Raw genomic sequence first — 21,514 nt, forward strand, 5'->3', positions numbered from 1 at the left:
GCAGATTAGATATAAATCCAGAAGCCTCAGTAAAGATAAACAGTATAATGTTGGGATCTGTTTTTGAAGTAACCAAAAGCTGGAAAGAGAAGAGTCGGGAGAAGAGGGAGATGTGGCCAGATACTACAGAAATGTAATAGATGTAATGACAGGCTTGTCGTCTTGAGAGAAGAAAGAACCCTATTCATCGAGAATGTCTAAGTATTGATCTTGCTTTGTTTTTCTAGAGCACTGAGCGGCTCAGTGCAGGGCATCGTTTCTTTGATACAATCGTAAAGCATTAGTGGAATAGCCCTTTAATCAACTTGTTTTTTAAAGAAGAACCAGTTGTCTGGCTCAGTGCCTTTGCCGTCAGTCTCTCTATCTGTTTATTGCTGATTTGACAGTCTCTGGTCCTCCTTTGCTGTTAAGTGTGTGTGTCCTTTGTTTGTGCTGGTTTGCTACATTTGGATGTGAGAGAAAAGCCTGTCTTTGCCATATTGGGCTAATTAGCCTTCTGGGTGAGCATATATATTAAATAGACCTTCTGAACCATGAAAGAAGAGAGTTCACAGCATCGTAGATTTTCTTCATGTACTGGGGTTTCGTCTGTTTTATTCCCTCCACGAATTGATGGCCGAAAGCTTGTCCGGAATGCTTCGTTTGGAGGATACAATGAACTTTCTCCTTCCTTACAAGGTTGGTTTGTTTCATCTTGTGTTCTTGCCTTAATTTCTTACATTTTCTTAATGAAAATAACACGGGGATTTTTAAAATCTTAACATTATGTTTCATTTAAACAAGTGTGTTGTGAAAGCTTAGCTTTCAGTAGCTGCCTAACTGTAGCTGGGCTTTCCCTCATTTTCTTGTAATAGTCTCTTCAGCTGAAACTTGAGAGCTACGAGTCAGTAAAATATGAATCTTGATGTTTTTTTATCATGTGCATTTTGATTTAATGTAGCAGTAAATATATGACCCTTGATGACAGTTAAAACATTTCCGAATTTGATATATAATACATATATATTCCTGTAAAGAAATGGTATTGACAGAGGTATTAGCAGATGAAAGCCAGACATTTAACATGATTAGCCATTTCTGTAAAGGGGCCATTATAATTAATGTTTATCATATGTGCTTTTCTTACAACCTTTTAATTCTTGATGATAGTAAAGTTTTCTAGGTATATATATTTTTGCTAGACTTATTCATGTGGAGTTAATTTTTGCTAAGAAAATTATATGTTATATACAGTATAATATTTATTAAATGAAATTAGATACTTTAAAGCTATTATTTAGGCATTAAATGGTCAATAAGATGTACACAACTTGAGCTTTTATTTGAAAACTATTGTGACAAATATTTGGTTATTCATTTTAATATTAACTAAAATAAATAAATATATATATTGACATTTACATTTTTTGAATTTGAAGTAGAGTTTTTGTTTTACCCCTAACCTTTTTGGGTCTTTGTGAATAACCATAATGACAATAAAGCATTGTTTTGAGATACCTAAACATTAAATAAATTATAAATTCACTAATTTCAGATTCTTTTCTAACAATGTTTTCAAAAAAATAAAATAAAATAAAAGCCCATGGTTCTAAGCTATAGCTAAGTAGCATAAGCTTTGAATAGTATTTAATCTGTATTGTCTCCTTAACATAGTGTGGTTCCGATCATGGTCGTTTATGTCCTTAAGCAGTGTAAACTTTAGTGTGTCCTTATTCAGAAGTGACTTTAAAATACAGGGTAGCTTGTAATACTGTATGTGCAGCCTGTGTTTTGCATGAGACTCGTTCCTGTCTTGTGTTTATCTTCCTGACTGTTTTTGCGCCGTTGCTAGGTATAGTAGCGCATGCTATTTGTTGACCTTCACACCAAGATCTGCTTAGTATTAAGGAATAATCAGTGACCTTGGTAAGCAATAGGAACCTGACTGTGTGAAAGTTAGGTATAAAATTTCAAAGTAAGAAAATTGAAGCCAGTGTTGTGAGTTTATTTTGTCAGAGGAGTAAATGATGTGCTGTGTCTCTCAGTTCTTCCAGCAGAGAGGTCCTGTAGGGATTCTTGTGTGTTCTGTGAGAAAGCTCTTTGGAGTATCAGCTCTATCAGTCATGCAGTAGAGTGAGGTACCCCAGAGAAAGGGCTTTTTGTTGAAGTTAAAGGTAAAAAGAAATAGACATCTGATGCCTTTTGAGATATTTTATTGTTCTGAAAGATTATTTTAGATGCATTTGCTTTCATATAGTAGCATTAAAGGAGAATTAATTCTACCACAGTGATATTTGAAGATAACTTTATCTTATACATCAGTTATTTTTTTCAATTTTCATTTTTATAGGAAATTTTATCTGTTTCTGCTTCTATATCTTTCTCTCCCACACCCTTCTACCAATAACTGCATTATTTTGTTGATAATGAGCTGTATTCTAGAGCTCCGCCCTTGCCTGTGTGCTCATTATACCATTGTGATGCAGTATGCTTTGCTTAGTTAGGATCTAATTATAACTCTAAATCTCAGATCTTATTTACAGCTTTTGTGCTTGTTTCTAGAACACTACCTAAGAATTGTGGGAAATCCTTAGCAAAGAAATCACCTATAAAAGACTTTACTTCAGGCTTTTAAAAATAGTGTTTTACTTCTTAAATTTTAAATTTTCTTAAATTTTAAAAAATTACAATTATTCAGGCCCAGAGAGATGGTTCAGTGGTTAAGAGCACTGGGTGCTCCTTCAAAGAACACAGGTTCCATAACCAGTACCCACCTGGTGGCTAACAGCGCCTATAACTCCAGTTTCAGATGTTCGGACACCTTCTTCTGGACTCGATGAGTACCAGGTTTGCATGTGCTACACATACATAAATTCAAGCAAAATATCCACAGATAAATAGTAAACATCTTTAATGTTACAGTTATTTAGTGTGTGTGTGTGTGTGTGTGTGTGTGTGTGTGTGTGTGTGTGTGTGTGTGTGAGCATGCTGTGGGCTCATGTTGAGGTCAGAGAGCACCTTGCAGGATTTGGTTCTTTCCACTATGTGGGTCCTGAAGATTGTACCCAGGTTGTCATGGTGAGTGGCTGGCAAGCTCTGGTACCTGCTCACCCACCTTCCGGACCCTCAGCCTTTGTTTCCATACGTTTTATAGTTCTTGGGTCTTCAGCATATGGCTGTTAGTTAAACCTGCTTTGGTAGAAGTATAAGCAGTTTTTTTTAAAAAGACCAAAGCAGCATAAACTGTTTCCTGTTATATCTAAACAGCAATGATTAGCAAGCCGAGTTTGCTCCTGTGACGCAGCTTGTCAATGATGCTAGCATTTGTATTCTTTTTTTTTTAATTTTTTAATATTTTTATTACATATTTTCCTCAGTTACATTTCCAATGCTATCACAAAAGTCCCCCATAGCGCCCCCCACTTCCCTACCCACCCATTCCCATTCTTTTGGCCCTGGCATTCCCCTATATTGGGGCATATAAAGTTTGCAAGTCCAATGGGCCTCTCTTTCCAGTGATGGCCGACTAGGCCATCTTTCGATACATATGCAGCTAGAGACAAGAGCTCCGGGGTTCTGGTTAGTACATCATGTTGTTCCAACAATAGGGTTGCAGATCCCTTTAGCTCCTTGGGTACTTTCTCTAGCTTCTCCATTGGGAGCCCTGTGATACATCCAATAGCTGACTGTGAACATCCACTCCTGTGTTTGCTAGGCCCCGGCATCGTCTCACAAGAGACAGCTATATTTGGGTCCTTTCAGCAAAATCTTGCTAGTGTATGCAATGGTGTCAGCGTTTAGAAGCTGCTTATGGGATGGATCCCTGGATACGGCAGTCTCTAAATGGTCCATCCTTTCATCACAGCTACGAACTTTGTAACTCCTTCCCTGGGAGTTTTGTTCCCAATTCTAAGAAGGGGCACAGTGTCCACACTTTGGTCTTCATTCTTCTTGAGTTTCATGCGTTTAGCAAATTGTATCTTATATCTTGGGTATCCTAAGTTTTGGGCTAATATCCACTTATCAGTGAATACATATTGTGTGAGTTCTTTTGTGATTGTGTTACTTCACTCAAGATGATGCCCTCCAGGTCCATCCATTTGGCTAGGAATTTCATAAATTCATTCTTTTTAATAGCTGAGTAGTACTCCATTGTGTAAATGTACCATAATTTCTGTATCCATTCCTCTGTTGAGGGACATCTGGGTTCTTTCCAGCTTCTGGCTATTATAAATAGGGCTGCTATGAACATAGTGGAGCATGTGTCCTTTTTACCGGTTGGGACATCTTCTGGATATATGCCCAGGAGAGGTATTGCTGGATCCTCCGGTAGTACTATGTCCAATTTTCTGAGGAACCGCCAGACTGATTTCCAGAGTGGTTGTACAAGCTTGCAATCCCACCAACAATGGAGGAGTGTTCCTCTTTCTCCACATCCTCGCCAGCATCTGCTGTCACCTGAATTTTTGATCTTAGCCATTCTGACTGGTGTGAGGTGGAATCTCAGGGTTGTTTTGATTTGCATTTCCCTGATGATTAAGGATGTTGAACATTTTTTCAGGTGCTTCTCTGCCATTCGGTATTCCTCAGGTGAGAATTCTTTGTTCAGTTCTGAGCCCCATTTTTTAATGGGGTTATTTGACTTTCTGGAGTCCACCTTCTTGAGTTCCTTATATATATTGGATATTAGTCCCTTATCTGATTTAGGATAGGTGAAGATCCTTTCCCAATCTGTTGGTGGTTTTTTTTTGTCTTATTGATGGTGTCTTTAGCCTTGCAGAAGCTTTGCAGTTTCATGAGGTCCCACTTGTCAATTCTCGATCTTACAGCACAAGCCATTACTGTTCTATTCAGGAATTTTTCCCCTGTGCCCATATCTTCAAGGCTTTTCCCCACTTTCTCCTCTATAAGTTTCAGTGTCTCTGGTTTTATGTGAAGTTCCTTGATCCACTTAGACTTGACCTTAGTACAAGGAGATAGGAATGGATCGATTCGCATTCTTCTACATGTTAACAACCAGTTGTGCCAGCACCATTTGTTGAAAATGCTGTCTTTCTTCCACTGGATGTTTTTAGCTCCCTTGTTGAAGATCAAGTGACCGTAGGTGTGTGGTTTCATTTCTGGGTCTTCAATTCTATTCCATTGGTCTATTTGTCTGTCACTATACCAGTACCACGCAGTTTTTATCACAATTGCTCTGTAGTAAAGCTTTAGGTCTGGCATGGTGATTCCACCAGAGGTTCTTTTATCCTTGAGAAGAGTTTTTGCTATCCTAGGTTTTTTTGTTATTCCAGATGAATTTGCAGATTGCACTTTCTAATTCGTTGAAGAATTGATTTGGAATTTTGATGGGGATTGCATTGAATCTGTAGATTGCTTTTGGGAAAATAGCCATTTTTACAATGTTGATCCTGCCAATCCATGAGCATGGGAGATCTTTCCATCTTCTGAGATCTTCTATAATTTCTTTCTTCAGAGACTTGAAGTTTTTATTATACAGATCTTTCACTTCCTTAGTTAGAGTCACGCCAAGATATTTTATATTATTTGTGACTATTGAGAAGGGTGTTGTTTCCCTAATTTCTTTCTCAGCCTGTTTATTCTTTGTGTAGAGAAAGGCCATTGATTTGTTTGAGTTAATTTTATATCCAGCTACTTCACCGAAGCTGTTTATCAGGCTTAGGAGTTCTCTGGTGGAATTTTTAGGGTCACTTATATATACTATCATATCATCTGCAAAGAGTGATATTTTGACTTCATCTTTTCCAATTTGTATCCCTTTGATCTCCTTTTGTTGTCGAATTGCTCTGGCTAGGACTTCAAGTACAATGTTGAATAGGTATGGAGAAAGTGGACAGCCTTGTCTAGTCCTTGATTTTAGAGGGATTGCTTCAAGCTTCTTTCCATTTACTTTGATGTTGGCTACTGGTTTGCTGTAGATTGCTTTTATCATGTTTAGGTATGGGCCTTGAATTCCTGATCTTTCCAAGACTTTTATCATGAATGGGTGTTGGATCTTGTCAAATGCTTTTTCCGCATCTAACGAGATGACCATGTGGTTTTTGTCTTTGAGTTTGTTTATATACTGGATTACGTTGATGGATTTCCGTATATTGAACCATCCCTGCATCCCTGGGATGAAACCTACTTGGTCAGGATGGATGATTGTTTTGATGTGTTCTTGGATTCGGATTCGGTTAGCAAGAACTTTATTGAGGATTTTTGCATCAATATTCATAAGGGATATTGGTCTGAAGTTTTCTATCTTTGTTGGGTCTTTTTGTGGTTTAGGTATCAGAGTAATTGTGGCTTCATAGAATGAGTTGGGTAGAGTACCTTCTGTTTCTATTTTGTGGAATAGTTTGTGAAGAACTGGGATTAGATCTTCTTTGAAGGTCTGATAGAACTCTGCACTAAACCCATCTGGTCCTGGGCTTTTTTTAGTTGGGAGACTATTAATGACTGCTTCTATTTCTTTGGGGGATATAGGGCTGTTTAGATCATTAACCTGATCTTGATTCAACTTTGGTACCTGGTATCTGTCTAGGAACTTCTCCATTTCATCCAGGTTTTCCAGTTTTGTTGAGTATAGCCTTCGGTAGAAGGATCTGATGGTGTTTTGGATGTCTTAAGGATCTGTTGTTATGTCTCCTTTTTCATTTCTGATTTTGTTAATTAGGATGCTTTCCCTGTGCCCTCTAGTGAGTCTGGCTAAGGGTTTATCTATCTTGTTGATTTTCTCAAAGAACCAGCTCCTTGATTGGTTGATTCTTTGAATAGTTCTTCTTGTTTCCACCTGGTTGATTTCGCCCCTGAGTTTGATTATTTCCTGCTGTCTACTCCTCTTGGGTGAATTTGCTTCCTTTTGTTCTAGTGCTTTTAGGTATGTTTGTCAAGCTGCTAATGTGTGCTCTCTCTAGTTTCCTTTTGGAGGCACTCAGAGCTATGAGCTTTCCTCTTAGAAATGCTTTCATTGCGTCCCATAAGTTTGGGTATGTTGTGGCTTCATTTTCATTGAACTCTAAAAAGTCCTTAATTTCTTTCTTTATTCCTTCCTTGACCAAGGTATCATTGAGAAGAGTGTTGTTCAGTTTCCACGTGAAGGTTGGCTTTCTATTTTTTATTTTGTTATTGAAGATCAGCCTTAGTCCATTGTGATCTGATAGGATGCATGGAACAATTTCAATATTTTTGTATCTGTTGAGGCCTGTTTTGTGACGAATTATGTGGTCAATTTTGGAGAAGGTACCATGAGGTGCTGAAAAGAAGGTATATCCTTTTGTTTTAGGATAGAATGTTCTGTAGATATCTGCCAGATCCATTTGATTCATAATTTCTGTTAGTTTCACTGTGTCCCTGTTTAGTTTCTGTTTCCATGATCTGTCCATTGGTGAAAGTGGTGTGTTGAAGTCTCCCGCTATTATTGTATGAGGTGCAATGTGTGCTTTGAGATTTACTAAAGTTTCTTTAATGAATGTGGCTGCCTTTGTATTTGGAGCATAGATATTCAGGATTGATAGTTCCTCTTGGAGGATTTTACCTTTGATGAGTATGAAGTGTCCCTCCCTGTCTTTTTTAATGACTTTGGGTTGGAAGTCAATCTTATCAGATATTAGAATGGCTACTCCAGCTTGTTTCTTCATACCATTTGCTTGGAAAATTGTTTTCCAGCCTTTCATTCTGAGGTAGTGTCTATCTTTTTCTCTGAGATGAGTTTCCTGTAAGCAGCAAAATGTTGGGTCTTGTTTGTGTAGCCAGTTGGTTAGTCTATGTCTTTTTATCGGGGAGTTGAGTCCATTGATATTAAGAGATATTAAGGAAAAGTAATTGTTGTTTCCTGTTATTTTTGTTGTTAAAGTTGGCATTCTGTTCTTGTGGCTGTCTTCTTTTAGGTTTGTTGAGGGATTACCTTCTTGTTGTTTCTAGGGCGTGGTTCCTGTCCTTGTATTGGTTTTTTTCTGTTATTATCCTTTGAAGGGCTGGAATCGTGGAGAGATAATGTGTGAATTTGGTTTTGTCGTGGAATACTTTGGTTTCTCCATCTATGTTAATTGAGAGTTTGGCTGGGTATAGTAGCCTGGGCTGGAGTTTGTGTTCTTTTAGTGTCTGTATAACATCCGTCCAGGATCTTCTGGCTTTCATAGTCTCTGGTGAGAAATCTGGTGTAATTCTGATAGGCTTGCCTTTATATGTTACTTGGCCTTTTTCTCTTACTGCTTTTAGTATTCTATCTTTATTTAGAGCATTTGTTGTTCTGATTATTATGTGTTGGGAGGTATTTCTTTTCTGGTCCAGTCTATTTGGAGTTCTGTAGGCTTCTTGTATGTTCATGGGCATCTCTTTCTTTAGATTTAGGAAGTTTTCTTCTATAATTTTGTTGAAGATGTTTGCTGGTCCTTTGAGTTGAAAATCTTCATTCTCATCCACTCCTATTATCCGTAGGTTTGGTCTTCTCATTGTGTCCTGTATTTCTTGGATGTTTTGAGTTAGGATCTTTTTGCATTTTACATTTTCCTTGATTGTTGTGCCGATGTTCTCTATAGTATCTTCTGCACCTGAGATTCTCTCTTCCATCTCTTGTATTCTGTTGCTGATGCTGGTATCTATGGTTCCAGATTTCTTTCCTAGGGTTTCTATCTCCAGTGTTGCCTCATTTTTGGTTTTCTTTATTGTGTCTACTTCCCTTTTTAGGTCTAGTATGGTTTTGTTCATTTCCATCATCTGTTTGGATGTGTTTTCCTGTTTTTCATTAAGGACTTCTACCTGTTTGATTATGTTATCCTGTTTTTCTTTAAGGATTTGTAACTCTTTAGCAGTGTTCTCCTGCAATTCTTTAAGGGATTTTTGTGCTTCCTCTTTACTGTCTTCTACCTGTTTACCAGTGTTCCTTTGTATTTCTTTAAGTGTGTTATTAAAGTCCTTCTTGAAGTCCTCTACCATCATCATGAGATATGGTTTTAGATCCATGTCTATTTTTTCTGGTGTGTTGGGGTGCCCTGGACTGGGCGAAGTGGGAGTGCTGGGTTCTGATGATGGTGAGTGGTCTTGGTTTCTGTTAGTAAGATTATTACGTTTACCTTTCGCCATCTGGTAATCTCTGGGGTTAGTTGTTGTCGTTGTCACTGTTTAAAGATTGGAGCAGAAGCTGTGTTCCACTCACCAGCAATCTCAAAATCCTGTGGCTGGGGTCGTGGGTAGCTGGCGGGTGTCAGCCGACCCTGTGCTCTAGCTACCCCGGTGCTGGTCCGGCCGGAGGAGGCCTGTGGTCCTACTCAGGCCGGTTTTCTGCTTCCCTAACTAATGCAGTCTCAGGTCCTGCGTGATTGGACTGGAGCAGAAGCTGTGTTCCACTCACCAGCAGTCTCAAAATCCTGTGGAGGGGGTCGTGGGTAGCTGGCGGGTGTTAGCCGACCCTGCGCTCTAGCTACCCCGGTGCTGGTCCGGCCGGAAGAGCATTTGTATTCTTTAGAAAGCTCATTTACTCAGAACCAGTGTCCTGTTTTAGTAGAAGTAAACTCTGTGTGCTAAAAAATTATCTAATTTAAAAATTTATCTAGTCAAGAAACTGAAGTCACTAGAAGTAAACAAAACTTGACATGGACTTAAAATTACCTGACAGAGCGTTCTCTTCAGTAGATTTATTGTGAGCCTATTCCAAATATGGAAACATTAGAACAAAGGCTACTGTAGGTGTCCAAGTTACCTGTTACTGATTCTGTCATTAGGGAATTCTCCTGTCGTAGCTTTGATGAGACTGCTTTGGAGAGGCCTCAGTTATTCTGGTTTTAGAGAGTACTGTGGCACTCCCTTCCAGCGTCCTCCCCTGTGGCAGCCCTGGCTTCAATTGCTTGTCCAAGCTCTACAGTTCGGATCCCGGACAAGAACTGTGTGTTCTCAGCTGTTACGTGCCTTCTTTGTGACAGCAGTGGGACTGTCACCCGTCTCTGTTGGAGTCCTTGCCTCCCCTCTAGACAGCAGCCTTTTCTATCACATGGTAGGAAGTAGTGGCCTGGACAGGCTCTCACTAGGCTGGCCTGCAGTGGCTGGCCTACAGCTTGCTCTGTAGACCAGGCTGTCCTCAACTCAGAGATCCACCAGCTTGTGTTCCCCGAGTGCTGGGAAGAAGGGTGAGCACCAGCAAACTTGCCTGCTGCTGAGCGCTCTAATAAATACACTTCATGGCGTAAGACTTAAAGCAAAGGTCCTGACTATTCAACTTTTATGGCAGGAATGTTTTAAAGGATAGATCATTTTGTACCTTTTTAGGAATTCAGATCTATCCAGTCTCATGAAAAGATCTAGCATCAACACTAGCAACAATTTTTTTACATTACTGTGTTGAATTTCCCATGGAAACCCAGTATGCAGTTTGGAAATTTTTTATTTTAGAGGGGTGGTTTTTTTATATGTTCTGTATATTTTATGTTGACCATCTGCTTTTTAAAAATTTTAGTTAACATTTAAGGAATTTGGCCAGATTTGCATATTATAAAAAGCATTTAACTTCACTCATTTATAGATAAAATTAAAAATAATTTGAAGTTAATCATACACTATGAAGCAAATTATATGATTTGCAAGTTCAAAATATGACACTGTTAAAATGGAATTCATTTATTTAGTTTGAGAAGTCATATATAATGTAGGTTCATGAATACCGTTTTCTTTCTTTTTTTTAATATTTTTATTAGGTATTTTCTTCATTTACATTTACAATGCTATCCCAAAAGTCCCCCATAACCTCCTCCCCACTCCCCTACCCACCCACTCCCATTTTTTGGCCCTGGCATTCCCCTGTACTGGGGCATATAAAGTTTGCAAGTCCAATGGGCCTCTCTTTGCAGTGATGGCCGACTAGGCCATCTTTTGATACATATGCAGCTAGAGTCAAGAGCTCCAGGGTACTGGTTAGTTCATATTGTTGTTCCACCTATAGGGTTGCAGACCCCTTTAGCTCCTTGGGTACTTTCTCTAGCTCCTCCATTGGGGGCCCTGTGATCTATCCAATAGCTGACTGTGAGCATCCACTTCTGTGTTTGCTAGGCCCCAGCATAGTCTCACAAGAGAGAGCTATATCTGGGTCCTTTCAGCAAAATCTTGCTAGTGTGTGCAATGGTGTCAGTGTTTGGAAGCTGATTATGGGATGGATCCCCAGATATGGCAGTCTCTAGATGGTCCATCCTTTCGTCACAGCTCCAAACTCTGTCTCTGTAACTCCTTCCATGGGTGTTTTGTTCCCAATTTTAAGAAGGGGCAAAGTGCGTCTAGCAAATTGATGAATACAGTTTTCTAACAGTTTGGACATTGTTGGTTGTTTGCTGTAGTGCTGGGCACGGCTCAGCTGGCAAGGTGCTCTGTGAAAACCTGAGGGCCTGCACTCAGATCCCCAGCACCAACGCACAGTTTAGGTATAGCAGAGCATACTTGTGGTCCAGTGCCGGGAAGGTGAAGACAGGAGACTTGCTGGGGGTTTCTGGCTAACTAGCCAGATGGACAAGGTTCAGAGCAAGACCTCATCTCAGAAAATAAAGTGTAAAGTAATTGAAAAGACACTGACCCCAATCATGGGACACACAGACAGGAATCTTAGTCACACATACACACAAGCACAAGAAAGAGTATACATACACACAAAGTTTAATTTATAGCTTTCTTTTCATTATTGTTCTATTTTAGAAATAATACTTGGATGTAGACACAGTGAGCTGGACATTTTTTTTTTTTTTAACCTAGTAAGCGGGTTGATACAGATTGAGCCGAGGCTAAAACAACACTGGGAAATCTGAAGTCTTATAAAATGTGTTCTTCCATGTATATATTTAGGCAGTCTTGACGTTGTGTCAGTCATTAGTATTGAGAATTCTTTATGGGTGTATTTATTGCTTTGAGTACTTTTTTTTTAAATTTCAAGCTCAATTTTGTAACTTCTAGTTCGCTTTATATTTAAGTTTCAAATTCCTGTAAGTTTTCATCTGAAAATCCATGTTGCAGTTATGAAAATCTCCCCACCCCCATATTCAAACTGAGTAATCTTTACTTTTTCTAGCGAGAGAAATATTTTCATGCTAGAGATTTAATTTAGTAAAAATATTAGAATTAATAAGATGGAATAGAATGAAAAATTATAAACCCCAAACAATAAATTAGAAATCATTTTGAAATGCTTTGGGCATTGGTTCTGTTGTTGATTCATCTTTGTGATGTATGGGAAGAGCTAACACTCTCTGCCCTACAAGTAAAAGGAGCATCAGTATTTTTAGACTTACTTATTTTTATGTCTGTCTTTTGTTGTTGTTGTGTGTGTGTGTGTATACATACATACATATACATATATACCTATACATATACATATATATACACATATATACACATACATACATACATATATACATATACATACACACACACACACATATATATATACGTATATATATATAGATACATATATATATATATACGTATATATATATGCTCTTTGTGTGTGCCTGATGTCCCTAGAGATTGAAGAAGGAGTTGAATCTCCTGGAACTGAAATTACAGATGATTAGGAACCCCACTATGTGGGTACCAGGAACTGAACCCAGGCTTTTACAAGAACAATGCTCATAACCACAGTCTTTCCAGCCCTGTTTGTGAATTCTAGATTCACAGACTGTTTAGAAGTAAGAGCCAACATTATATACATGTTCATCTAATTCTTATAATAAATACATTATTAGATATTTACTTTCCCTTTTAAGATGGCATCTCACTGTATTACCTAACCTGGTTTCAAGCTGCTAGATTCAACTATTCTTCCTGCCCCTGCCTCCCAGATACCTCGTACTGCAGGCACGTGCCCTACACCCAGGCTGGTTGGTTGATTGTATTCTCTTGCCTCTTCTTTCCCTTCCTTTTCTTCTCTCCCTTTTCTTCTTTCTCTTCACCTTTCCTTCTCTCTTTTCCCTCCTCCCCTGCCATGTCCTCTCCTGTACCATCTCCCCTCCCTTTGATGTATTCTTATTGAAGATTTATTTTCCCACCCTTCTTTATCACCATATGAAATATCTTTCTAGTTGACAGTAAGAGTGAAAAGCTTACTTGGATGGTTTTTTTCAGTTCAGAAATCAGCTCACTAGCATTCTGGGGATTTATCTTGATTTGCAGAAGACATTTCTAACTTGTGCATGGCAGTGATTGTGTTCCCCATAACTGTGTACACTGGGTGGATCGGTGCAAGCCTGTGTAATGTAAGCCCATCACTCCGAAAGTGGAGGCAGTGGGAATCAGAAGTTCAAGGTATTTCTTGGCTCTATATTGATTTCAAGGCTAGCCTTGGCTACACCAGGGCCTATCTAAAAAAAAAAAAAAAAAAAAAAAAAAAAAAAAAAAAAAAAAAAAGCTTGCTAGGCTAAAAGGTCTAAGAGGATGATATCATGTGAATTGTTCCAGTAGCACAGAAAGTAATATTCAGGTTGGCACTGGTGGACTTGGGAACTCTTCATTGCCATTCTCTTTGTTACTTAAGAATGTCTCAATGCATACAACCTAGTTCTGTCATATGAGCATGCCCACCCTCCATCCTCCCCGTAACGTTGCCCAGATCCACCCCCTTCTTCCTCCACCTACCCCCTTCATAACTTTGTCCTTTTAAATTTTCTTTTTCTTAATATATACGTGTGATTGATTGTGTTGATGAATACCGTGTATATGTTAAGTGTGAGGCCAGAAGGGAGGTGACAGGTCCCTGAATTGCCTGATGAGAGTTCTTAGGCCCTTGGGAAGAATGGCAAGTGTTCGTAACCCTTGAGCCATCCCTCCAAGTAAAAACAAAAACCTACAGAATCTAGTTTGGCTCCACCTTAGTTTTTTTCATTAATTTATTCACTTTATATCCTGATTTTAGCCCCTCTTTCTGCATAAACTATTCCAATTCTCCTCAGAGAAGGGGAAACCTCTCATGGTTACCAACCCACCCTGGCATATCAAGTCACAACAGGACTAAGGCCCATCTTCTCCCACTGAGGCCTAGACAGGGCAGCCCAGCTAGGGGAAAGGGATCCAAAGGCAGGCAACAGAGTCAGAGTCAGCCCCTGCTCCAATTGTTAAGGGACCCACATGGAGACCACACTGCACATATGCTACATATGTGTAAGGGGCCTAGGTCCAGCCCCTGAATGCTCTTTGGTTAGTGGTTTAGTCTCTGAGAGTCCCAATGGGCCCAGGGTTGTTGACTCTGTAGGTCTTCTTGTGGTGTCCTTGATCCCTCTGGCTCCCTCAATTCATCCCCCCACTCACCCACAGACTCCTGGAACTCTGCCTTGTGTTTGACTGTGGGTGTCTGCATCTGCTTGCATCAGCTGTTGGATGAAGCCTCTCAGGAGACAGTGATGCTTGGGCTGAGCGTTCTAAGGCTCCACCTTAATTTGAATGAAATGCAGTGAGATGAACGTAAGCCATAGTAGTTTGAACTCTGAGTACAAATAAATAGCAAGCATATCTAAATTGAGTGGCTCGTGTTTGCTCGTTAACATTGATGACTGTATATTCAAAGTTGTAATAATTGAATATTGCCATTTCCCCCAAAGGTTTTGAAAGAGGAAAAGAAGACATTTCTCAAAATAAAGATGACTCTTCACTTTCAATGTCAAAGAGCAAGGTAGGCGTATTGTTGTTCTCAGTATGTGATAGGGCATTTTTTGACATTTAAAATGAAGGCACTGAACTGAAATTCTCTAAGTGTTGATAGAAAATTTTTGTTGGTATTTTTAAACCACGTGTATATATGAAAAGTATAAAGGTCTCTACTTGGACTGACTGAGGTGCTGTGGAGTCCTTGGGATGTACTGACTGGCAACCATTGCTCTCATCAGAGCAATACTGACTGTGGTACGTGGGCTGCAGCAGAACTTCTCAACCCAAAATCTGATAGCTCCACTCAGAAATGTTTCAGGCTTAATGTTTTTAACAAGACATTTTTAATTATTTTAAATTTATTTATATGACCATCAAGATATATACATGTAGGCTTAGATTTTTTTAAAGCCTACTTTTAATAAGGGTTCTGAAACATTTTGACTCTCCCTACCCTCACTCCTAGCCCGCCATCCAAAGGTAGGGGAGGAAAGATGGTAAACAGGACAAGGGATGTGGGCCTGTTTAGAAGGCGTTCTCTGGGGGCAGTTCTAATCTCCCTTTGTTAGATACCAGCAGTCCAGTTCAGTAGTATCAGAATACCAACCATGAGTCAGCAGTGGTGACATGATCCAGCAAAACCAGCCAGCCTCTACCCAATCTGCATAGGTCAGAGGGAGCAACCAGAAAAGCTGGGATGCCAGGAGCTCCCTGTGTGCCTCTTTCAACTAAGCAAAGATAGCAAAGATGAGAGACCAATGAACTGTTGTATAGCTAGCTTTGCAAGAGCCCCATCACTGCCCATTAAGTCCTATGTATACTCTCCAAACATCGTGTGTCCTCCCATGGGTTTTGCCTCAGCAAAACACCACAGGAGTCTGCATTGCATGAAACTACCAAAAACTTCCACGTCATATACATTAAACAGATAAAGAACAAAGATCTTTGCAATACTCTCCTATAATTAAAATAGGACATGGTTATTCTATGTTAGTATTTTTTAAAACACCAGTATAGTGAAGTAGTAGCACTCTATAGATTGATAAAAGTTAAATGAATTTTCAAAATTTGTCCAGGGATTTGACTTCCAACTTTTTTTGATAAGATTTAGTAGCAGTGGTGAGAGCTTCTTAAAAGTTTTTTGAATCAACTTAATGGTTGAAAGACATCCTATTTCTTTCTTGCTTTTTAAAAAAGATTTATTTACTTATTTTGTGTATGAGTTCACTGTAGCTGTCTTCAGACACTCCATCAGATCCCATTACAGATGATTGTGAGCCACCATGTGGTTGCTGGGAATTGAACTCAGGACCTCTGTGAGAGCAGTCAGTGCTATTAACCACTGAGTCATCTCTCCAATCCCAGAAACCTATTTCTTAACCCAGTGAACTCTGCTGTCCATAGCAGTAGGCCTTGTTCTTCCTACTGTATATTTTTGCTCCTGCTCTTAGGAATAGTGAAAAGGATTACATAGCGTGTTTTAATTCCTGCTGTGTCCATACTATATATAGTTAACTTTATGAATATTTGTAACGTCAAGGTGTATGTTTAGGATGAAAGTTTCACAGGACATTTATTTATTGGGCATATGTGTGCAAGTACATGTGTGCATGTAGGCTTGTGGGGGACAGAGGACAACCTTTATTGATTTTCCTTTGGCACTACCCATCTTTTCTCTAACATACTGGGTCTCTCATTAGCCTGAAATTCACCAAGCAGGTGAGACTAGCTCCTCTTACTTCCCCACTCTTCAGCATTAGAATTACAATCACACATGGCCACACACACACCCTTTTTGCGTGGGTTCTGGGAATCTAACTCAGGACCTCATGCTTCCCAAGTGAGTCATCTTCCAACTCCAGTACATTGTATTTCTATAATGCGGAAGTGTTTAGTCATGTAGGTGGGAAAATATATTTCTTTTCTTTTTTTAATTCATTGCAAGGTTCATAGCTGATTCCCCTATAATAAAAGACATATCAACAAGACTAAGATATACACATTTATTTAATGTAATGTCACATAACGTTGGAGCCTTTAGAAATGAATACATGCCCCCCCGCCCCCCAAGAAGCAAATGGGTAAACTTGTATATTTTTATGTTTTAGTTTGATGAAGAGTATAAGTTTGACTGAGCAAAAAGGGTAACAAAGGGCTGGAGATCTCATCCAGCGATATGCTCTTCATCCAGTGATTTAGCTCTTTAAAAACATTAAGAGGGGGCTGGAGAGATGCCTCAGCAGTTAAGAGCACTGACTGCTCTTCTGAAGGCCCTAAGTTCAAGTCCCAGCAACCACATGGTGGCTCACAACCATCTGTAATGGGATCTGATGCCCTCTTCTGGTGTGTCTGAAGACAGCTACAGTGTACTTACATATAATAAATAAATATTAAAAAAAAAACATTAAGACGATGCTCTGGTTTGCTTTCTATTGCTGTGATAATATAGTGACCAAACTCTGGGAGTAGAGCTTAGACTTCATGTCACAGTCCATCACTGAGGGAAGTCAGGGCAGGAACTTAATTAAGAACCCAGAAGCAAGAACTGAAGAAGAGACCGTGAAAAACAAAAAATGCTGCTTACCGGCTTGCTTAGTCTGCTTGCTTTATTATACCACTCTGGACCACCAATCCAGGTGTAGCATTACCAACAGCAGGCTGGGCCCTCCCACATCAATCATTAGTCAAGAAAATGCCCACAGGCCAATCTGAGGGAGGTAATTCTTCAGTTGAGAGTCTTTCTCGGATGACTCTAGTTTGTGATGAGTTGATAAAAACGAAGCAGCACAGATTGAGGATAAGGAAGGGCAGAAGTCAAGACTATTTGTTGAGATTCTTCTTGGTGTCTGTGTGTCATTGGACCCTTTCAGCCTAAAATTACATATTCATTTGTGGCCTGTTCCAGGGAGACAGATAAGGTGCAGTCAGAATGGCTTCTTCCTTCTGCACTTTTCTCTTGGCTTCCTTCGTCTTAAAATAAGTAGTTTGCTGAGATGCTGCATTTTTCGAGCAGTGTGTGCTGAGCTCTGTTGGTTATTGTATAGAACCTGTAACTTTTAAAAATCAAAGAAAAAAATGTATCTTAACCATAGCTAGAAATACAGTAGAATTATTTTTAAGGCTTGTTTCTAAGCACTTAGTACCAGAATTGTGGAAAATGTGGTTTAAAAATATTGCTATGCAGAAGCCTTTATGACTATAAACATAAAGCTACTGTCATCTCTACCTTGAGAGAGAGGGAAATGGCAAGGAGGCTGAACTCTGCAGACTTGATGGACACTAATAACTCATACAGAAATGGGCCTTGTTACAACTATGATTCTTATATACAAGATTTATTTTGTGTGTAGATTTTAAAAATTAAAAGGATACTCATTCTACTAGGTACACCTCAGCTGCTAAGTAACTATATATGGCTGGTGGCTCCTGTGTCAGACAACTCAAATGTAGTGAAATGGAGGGCAGTCTGGACTGCTTGTGACCGTGTCCTGAACGAACAAACAAAAACTATATAGTTAATAACTCTTAACATGATAACCTTTTGGTATTAATAATATTACACTCATTCTGCCATTTTTCAAGAGAAATAGTAACTAGTTTGTTCCTAAATATTTTAATGTATAACTTGCTCACTCTTATTTAAGTAATTTAGGAGGACAAATTTAAAATTTAAAATTCATTTTATTTATATGTATATAGGTGTATTGCCTGCAGGTATACCTGTACACCACAGATATGGCACCCGAAGGAGCAGTGAGAGGGCTTTGGATCCCAGGAAGTAGAGTTACAGACAGTTGTGAGCCGCCCTGTGGGTGCTGGGATTGAAGTAGAGTTACAGACAGTTGTGAGCCGCCATGTGGGTGCTGGGATTGAGCTCCGGTTCTTTGGAAGAACACTTAGTGCTCACAAAGGCCCATCCACCATCCATTTCTCCATCCACCAAAAAAATTTTTTAAATGAAGTTTTAATTTTTTTCATGACAAGAATGGCCAGTCTGAGTAATTTGTAGTAAGATAAATAAAATCCTATTGCTAGGATAAAGGCTTTGTGTAGCATAGATCCTGTAACTTAATTCTCCAACTTCTGTGTATGTACCTCTAAGTTTGTAAGTTATTAGTTCTTGTTTTTAAAAACTAGTATGCTTACCTGAATAAGTTCCTTTCCAGCCCAAAGTATCTTTGTAATCACAGTAACTTAATTGCTGGGTTTTTTTTTTTTAAGTAAATGTAGTGTTTTATAGTTTCTAAAGGAAATCAGAAGAGATTTGATGCATAATGCCTTATTCTGAAAGGCGGATTTTGACTACATTTGCAATCAAGAATATAATTAGAAACCTGAATCACAGCATATACCAAGTATAATGTTAAATACTTTATGTGTGTTACCTCAATTAACCCCCAAAACAACCCTGGGAGTTAGTAGAAAATTAGGATATTTTAAGAGAGAAATAACTTTAAAGTCATGTTGCCTGAAAGGTCATAATAGTTAAGTGTGTATCTGGGACCGGGGTGGGGGCTAAGCATTCTAAAGCCACTTAACAGTGGCTTCAAGACGCCCTTTATATTAAAAGCCTTGACAGTATTAAGATGGTAACCAGTCATGTTTATGAAGGAAAAAAAAAAAGCTTACTGTAATGAAATATTGTCAACAAAGAAACAAAGATGGTTCATGTGTTTTGTTCTGTTAAAAATATGTTAATTCAGCCGGGCACAGAGGCAGGCGGATTTCTGAGTTTGAGGCCAGCCTGGTCTACAGAGTGAGTTCCAGGACAGCCAGGGCTACACAGAGAAAGCCTGTCTCGAAAAGGAAAAAAATAAAATGTTAATTCAGAGTCAGGCCTTCTGGGTCATGCCTGGAATTTTAGCTACTTAGGAGACTGAGGCAGGAGGATTGTAAGTTCAAAGACAACTTGGGCACCTTTCTTAAAATGTAAAAAGGAAAAAAGAGGGCTTTAGGGATAGCTAAGTGGTAGAGCATTGTTACAGTGAGAGTGTTTTTTGACATGCAAGAGGCCATATGTTCAACCCATTACCAAAGTTTAAGGAAAAGAATGTGCTGGCTCAGAAAGCTGAGGCAGTGCTGTTTGGGTCATAAAACTTGGTTACTCACTTGGCTGTTTTGTCACACTAGACTGCACAGGATTGTCAGACTGCTAAAGGCATCTGTGTTCTGATACACCAGTTTCACATGACATGCTTCTTGCCTGATAATTATTCATAGGACAATGGAATCCTGGAGTAGCCAAACCAGATATTGTCACTTGACTTTGTTGGGGAATCAGTTTCTTATTTATAGAGAAAACATTTTACATTTGATGCTGGTTGCTACACCATATGAAGAACTTTCAAAAGCAATAAACCAGTAAAGTGAGACCACCAAAACTACTAAGCTCAGTATTAGGCCAAGGTACAACATTCTGTTTATCTGTTTGCTGTCTGTATGATTTAGGGACGCCGTCTACTCTGTTTCACTCACTTCTATGTTAACGATTGGGTCTACGAGTAAAGGGGGCGCTGCTGCTATCTCAGCATTGCTTTAAGCATTAAGTGAGGTGGTACATATGCAATGCTTAACAGAGTCCTTTGTAAGTAGTGTGCACCCACGAATGTCATCAACATGAGTGCTCTTCCTCGTTAGACAGCAGGAGCTAATGTGTGCTCTTCCTATTGTAGGAAGCAGAGTTCTGTGACGGTTGTAATGCACTGCGTTCCTCTGACAGCAGCTGGGTCATCTTTTGGGGCTAAGTCCTCAGCGCTGTCTGTTTGGGGGAAACAGATAACTGTGTAGCAGGAGTAATTATGAAAAATTGTTTTGGTATCACAGTTTATGCCGTCATCATGAGAACAAGCAGTGTGGTATTTCAAACTGCTTAGGCCAGTGACTTAAAAGTTTAAGGGGGTTGAGCTCTATTTTCTGCATTGAAAATAATACAGCTCGTTTCCTGTCAATTAACTACCATCATCATAACCCCATGTATGCCCGTTTATGTAAAGGTATTTCATGCCAACCACCAGGGGTATTTTTAGCATAAACAAGATAAGCAAGCTTCAGTGACATTTTCATTTCATTGGTTGATCAAAAATGTTTGGCTCATTCCTTTTCTCCTCATCTATGCCCCGTTTCTGTAAAGGTATTTCATGCCAACCACCAGAGGTATTTTTAACATAAACAAGATAAATGAGCTTCAATGACATTTTCATTTCGTTGGTTGATCAAAAATGTTTGGTTCATTCCTTTTCTTCAGCTGGTGCACTGGCTGTCTTCTCACCAGGGAATAACCATGGTGCTGCCACCGTGGGTCATGAACTTGAGTGAAGGATCCTTGGTTAAAGCTACTGATACGTAGGTGTAGCTGTTCAACATTTGGAGCTACCGTTTGGATCAAGTTCGACATATACCCAGAAGATTACTAAGAATGCTAGTGTGCTGCCCTGTGTCTGACAGTGGTAGAAATGAAGATGTGTAGGACATTGAGGGAGTAGGCTGACAGTGTTCTAAGCTTTACAGAGATAGCTCTCAAATGTATGCTTTTGTACCCTAATGCGAGACTGCGGGCAATGCATCAGGAGAGCTGGGTTTCAGTCACTCCTATATTAACGATTGTGTCTGAGAAGTCAGCCTCTCTGAGCCTCTTTTTGACATGTAAAGTGAATACAGAAACATGTGTTGTTCAAGTTTTCAGGTTTTATGAAGACTCCCCCCCACCCCCCATGAAGACACTTAACTATAAACTCAAAAACAAAAACAAGTTTTGCCATTAATCACAATTTTACTACAGTGGAGAAGTGGGAAGAAACAGATCCTAGGAGTACTGTGTTGAACTCCACAATTGAAGTGGCTTTGCCTGAATTTTTGAAGATGGAGGAATTGAGGTAGTGGGTAGTCTGTGTGTCAATTTGATGAAACTTACATGGTCTCGTTT

General features: G+C 39.3%; 1 protein-coding gene across 7 annotated transcripts in view; it reads left to right on the forward strand.

Annotated features, from left to right (window-relative positions):
- The window catches only part of Osbpl8 (oxysterol binding protein like 8), a 136,868-nt gene that overhangs the window by 79,290 nt on the left and 36,064 nt on the right, over positions 1-21,514 (forward strand). For 6 of the 7 annotated variants that reach the window (XM_021173759.3, XM_029482543.2, XM_085843150.1 and 3 more), the window contains one exon: positions 14,547-14,617. In XM_021173759.3, the coding sequence (XP_021029418.1) occupies positions 14,547-14,617 (71 nt within the window). Of the gene's footprint in view, positions 1-317; positions 679-14,546; positions 14,618-21,514 lie in introns of those variants that run through there. The other variant, XM_029482545.2, reaches the window with a different exon arrangement.

This window comes from Mus caroli, unplaced genomic scaffold (genome assembly GCF_978045245.1).
Source record: "Mus caroli unplaced genomic scaffold, Mus_caroli_1 scaffold_9, whole genome shotgun sequence".
Taxonomy (NCBI): Eukaryota; Metazoa; Chordata; class Mammalia; order Rodentia; family Muridae; genus Mus; species Mus caroli.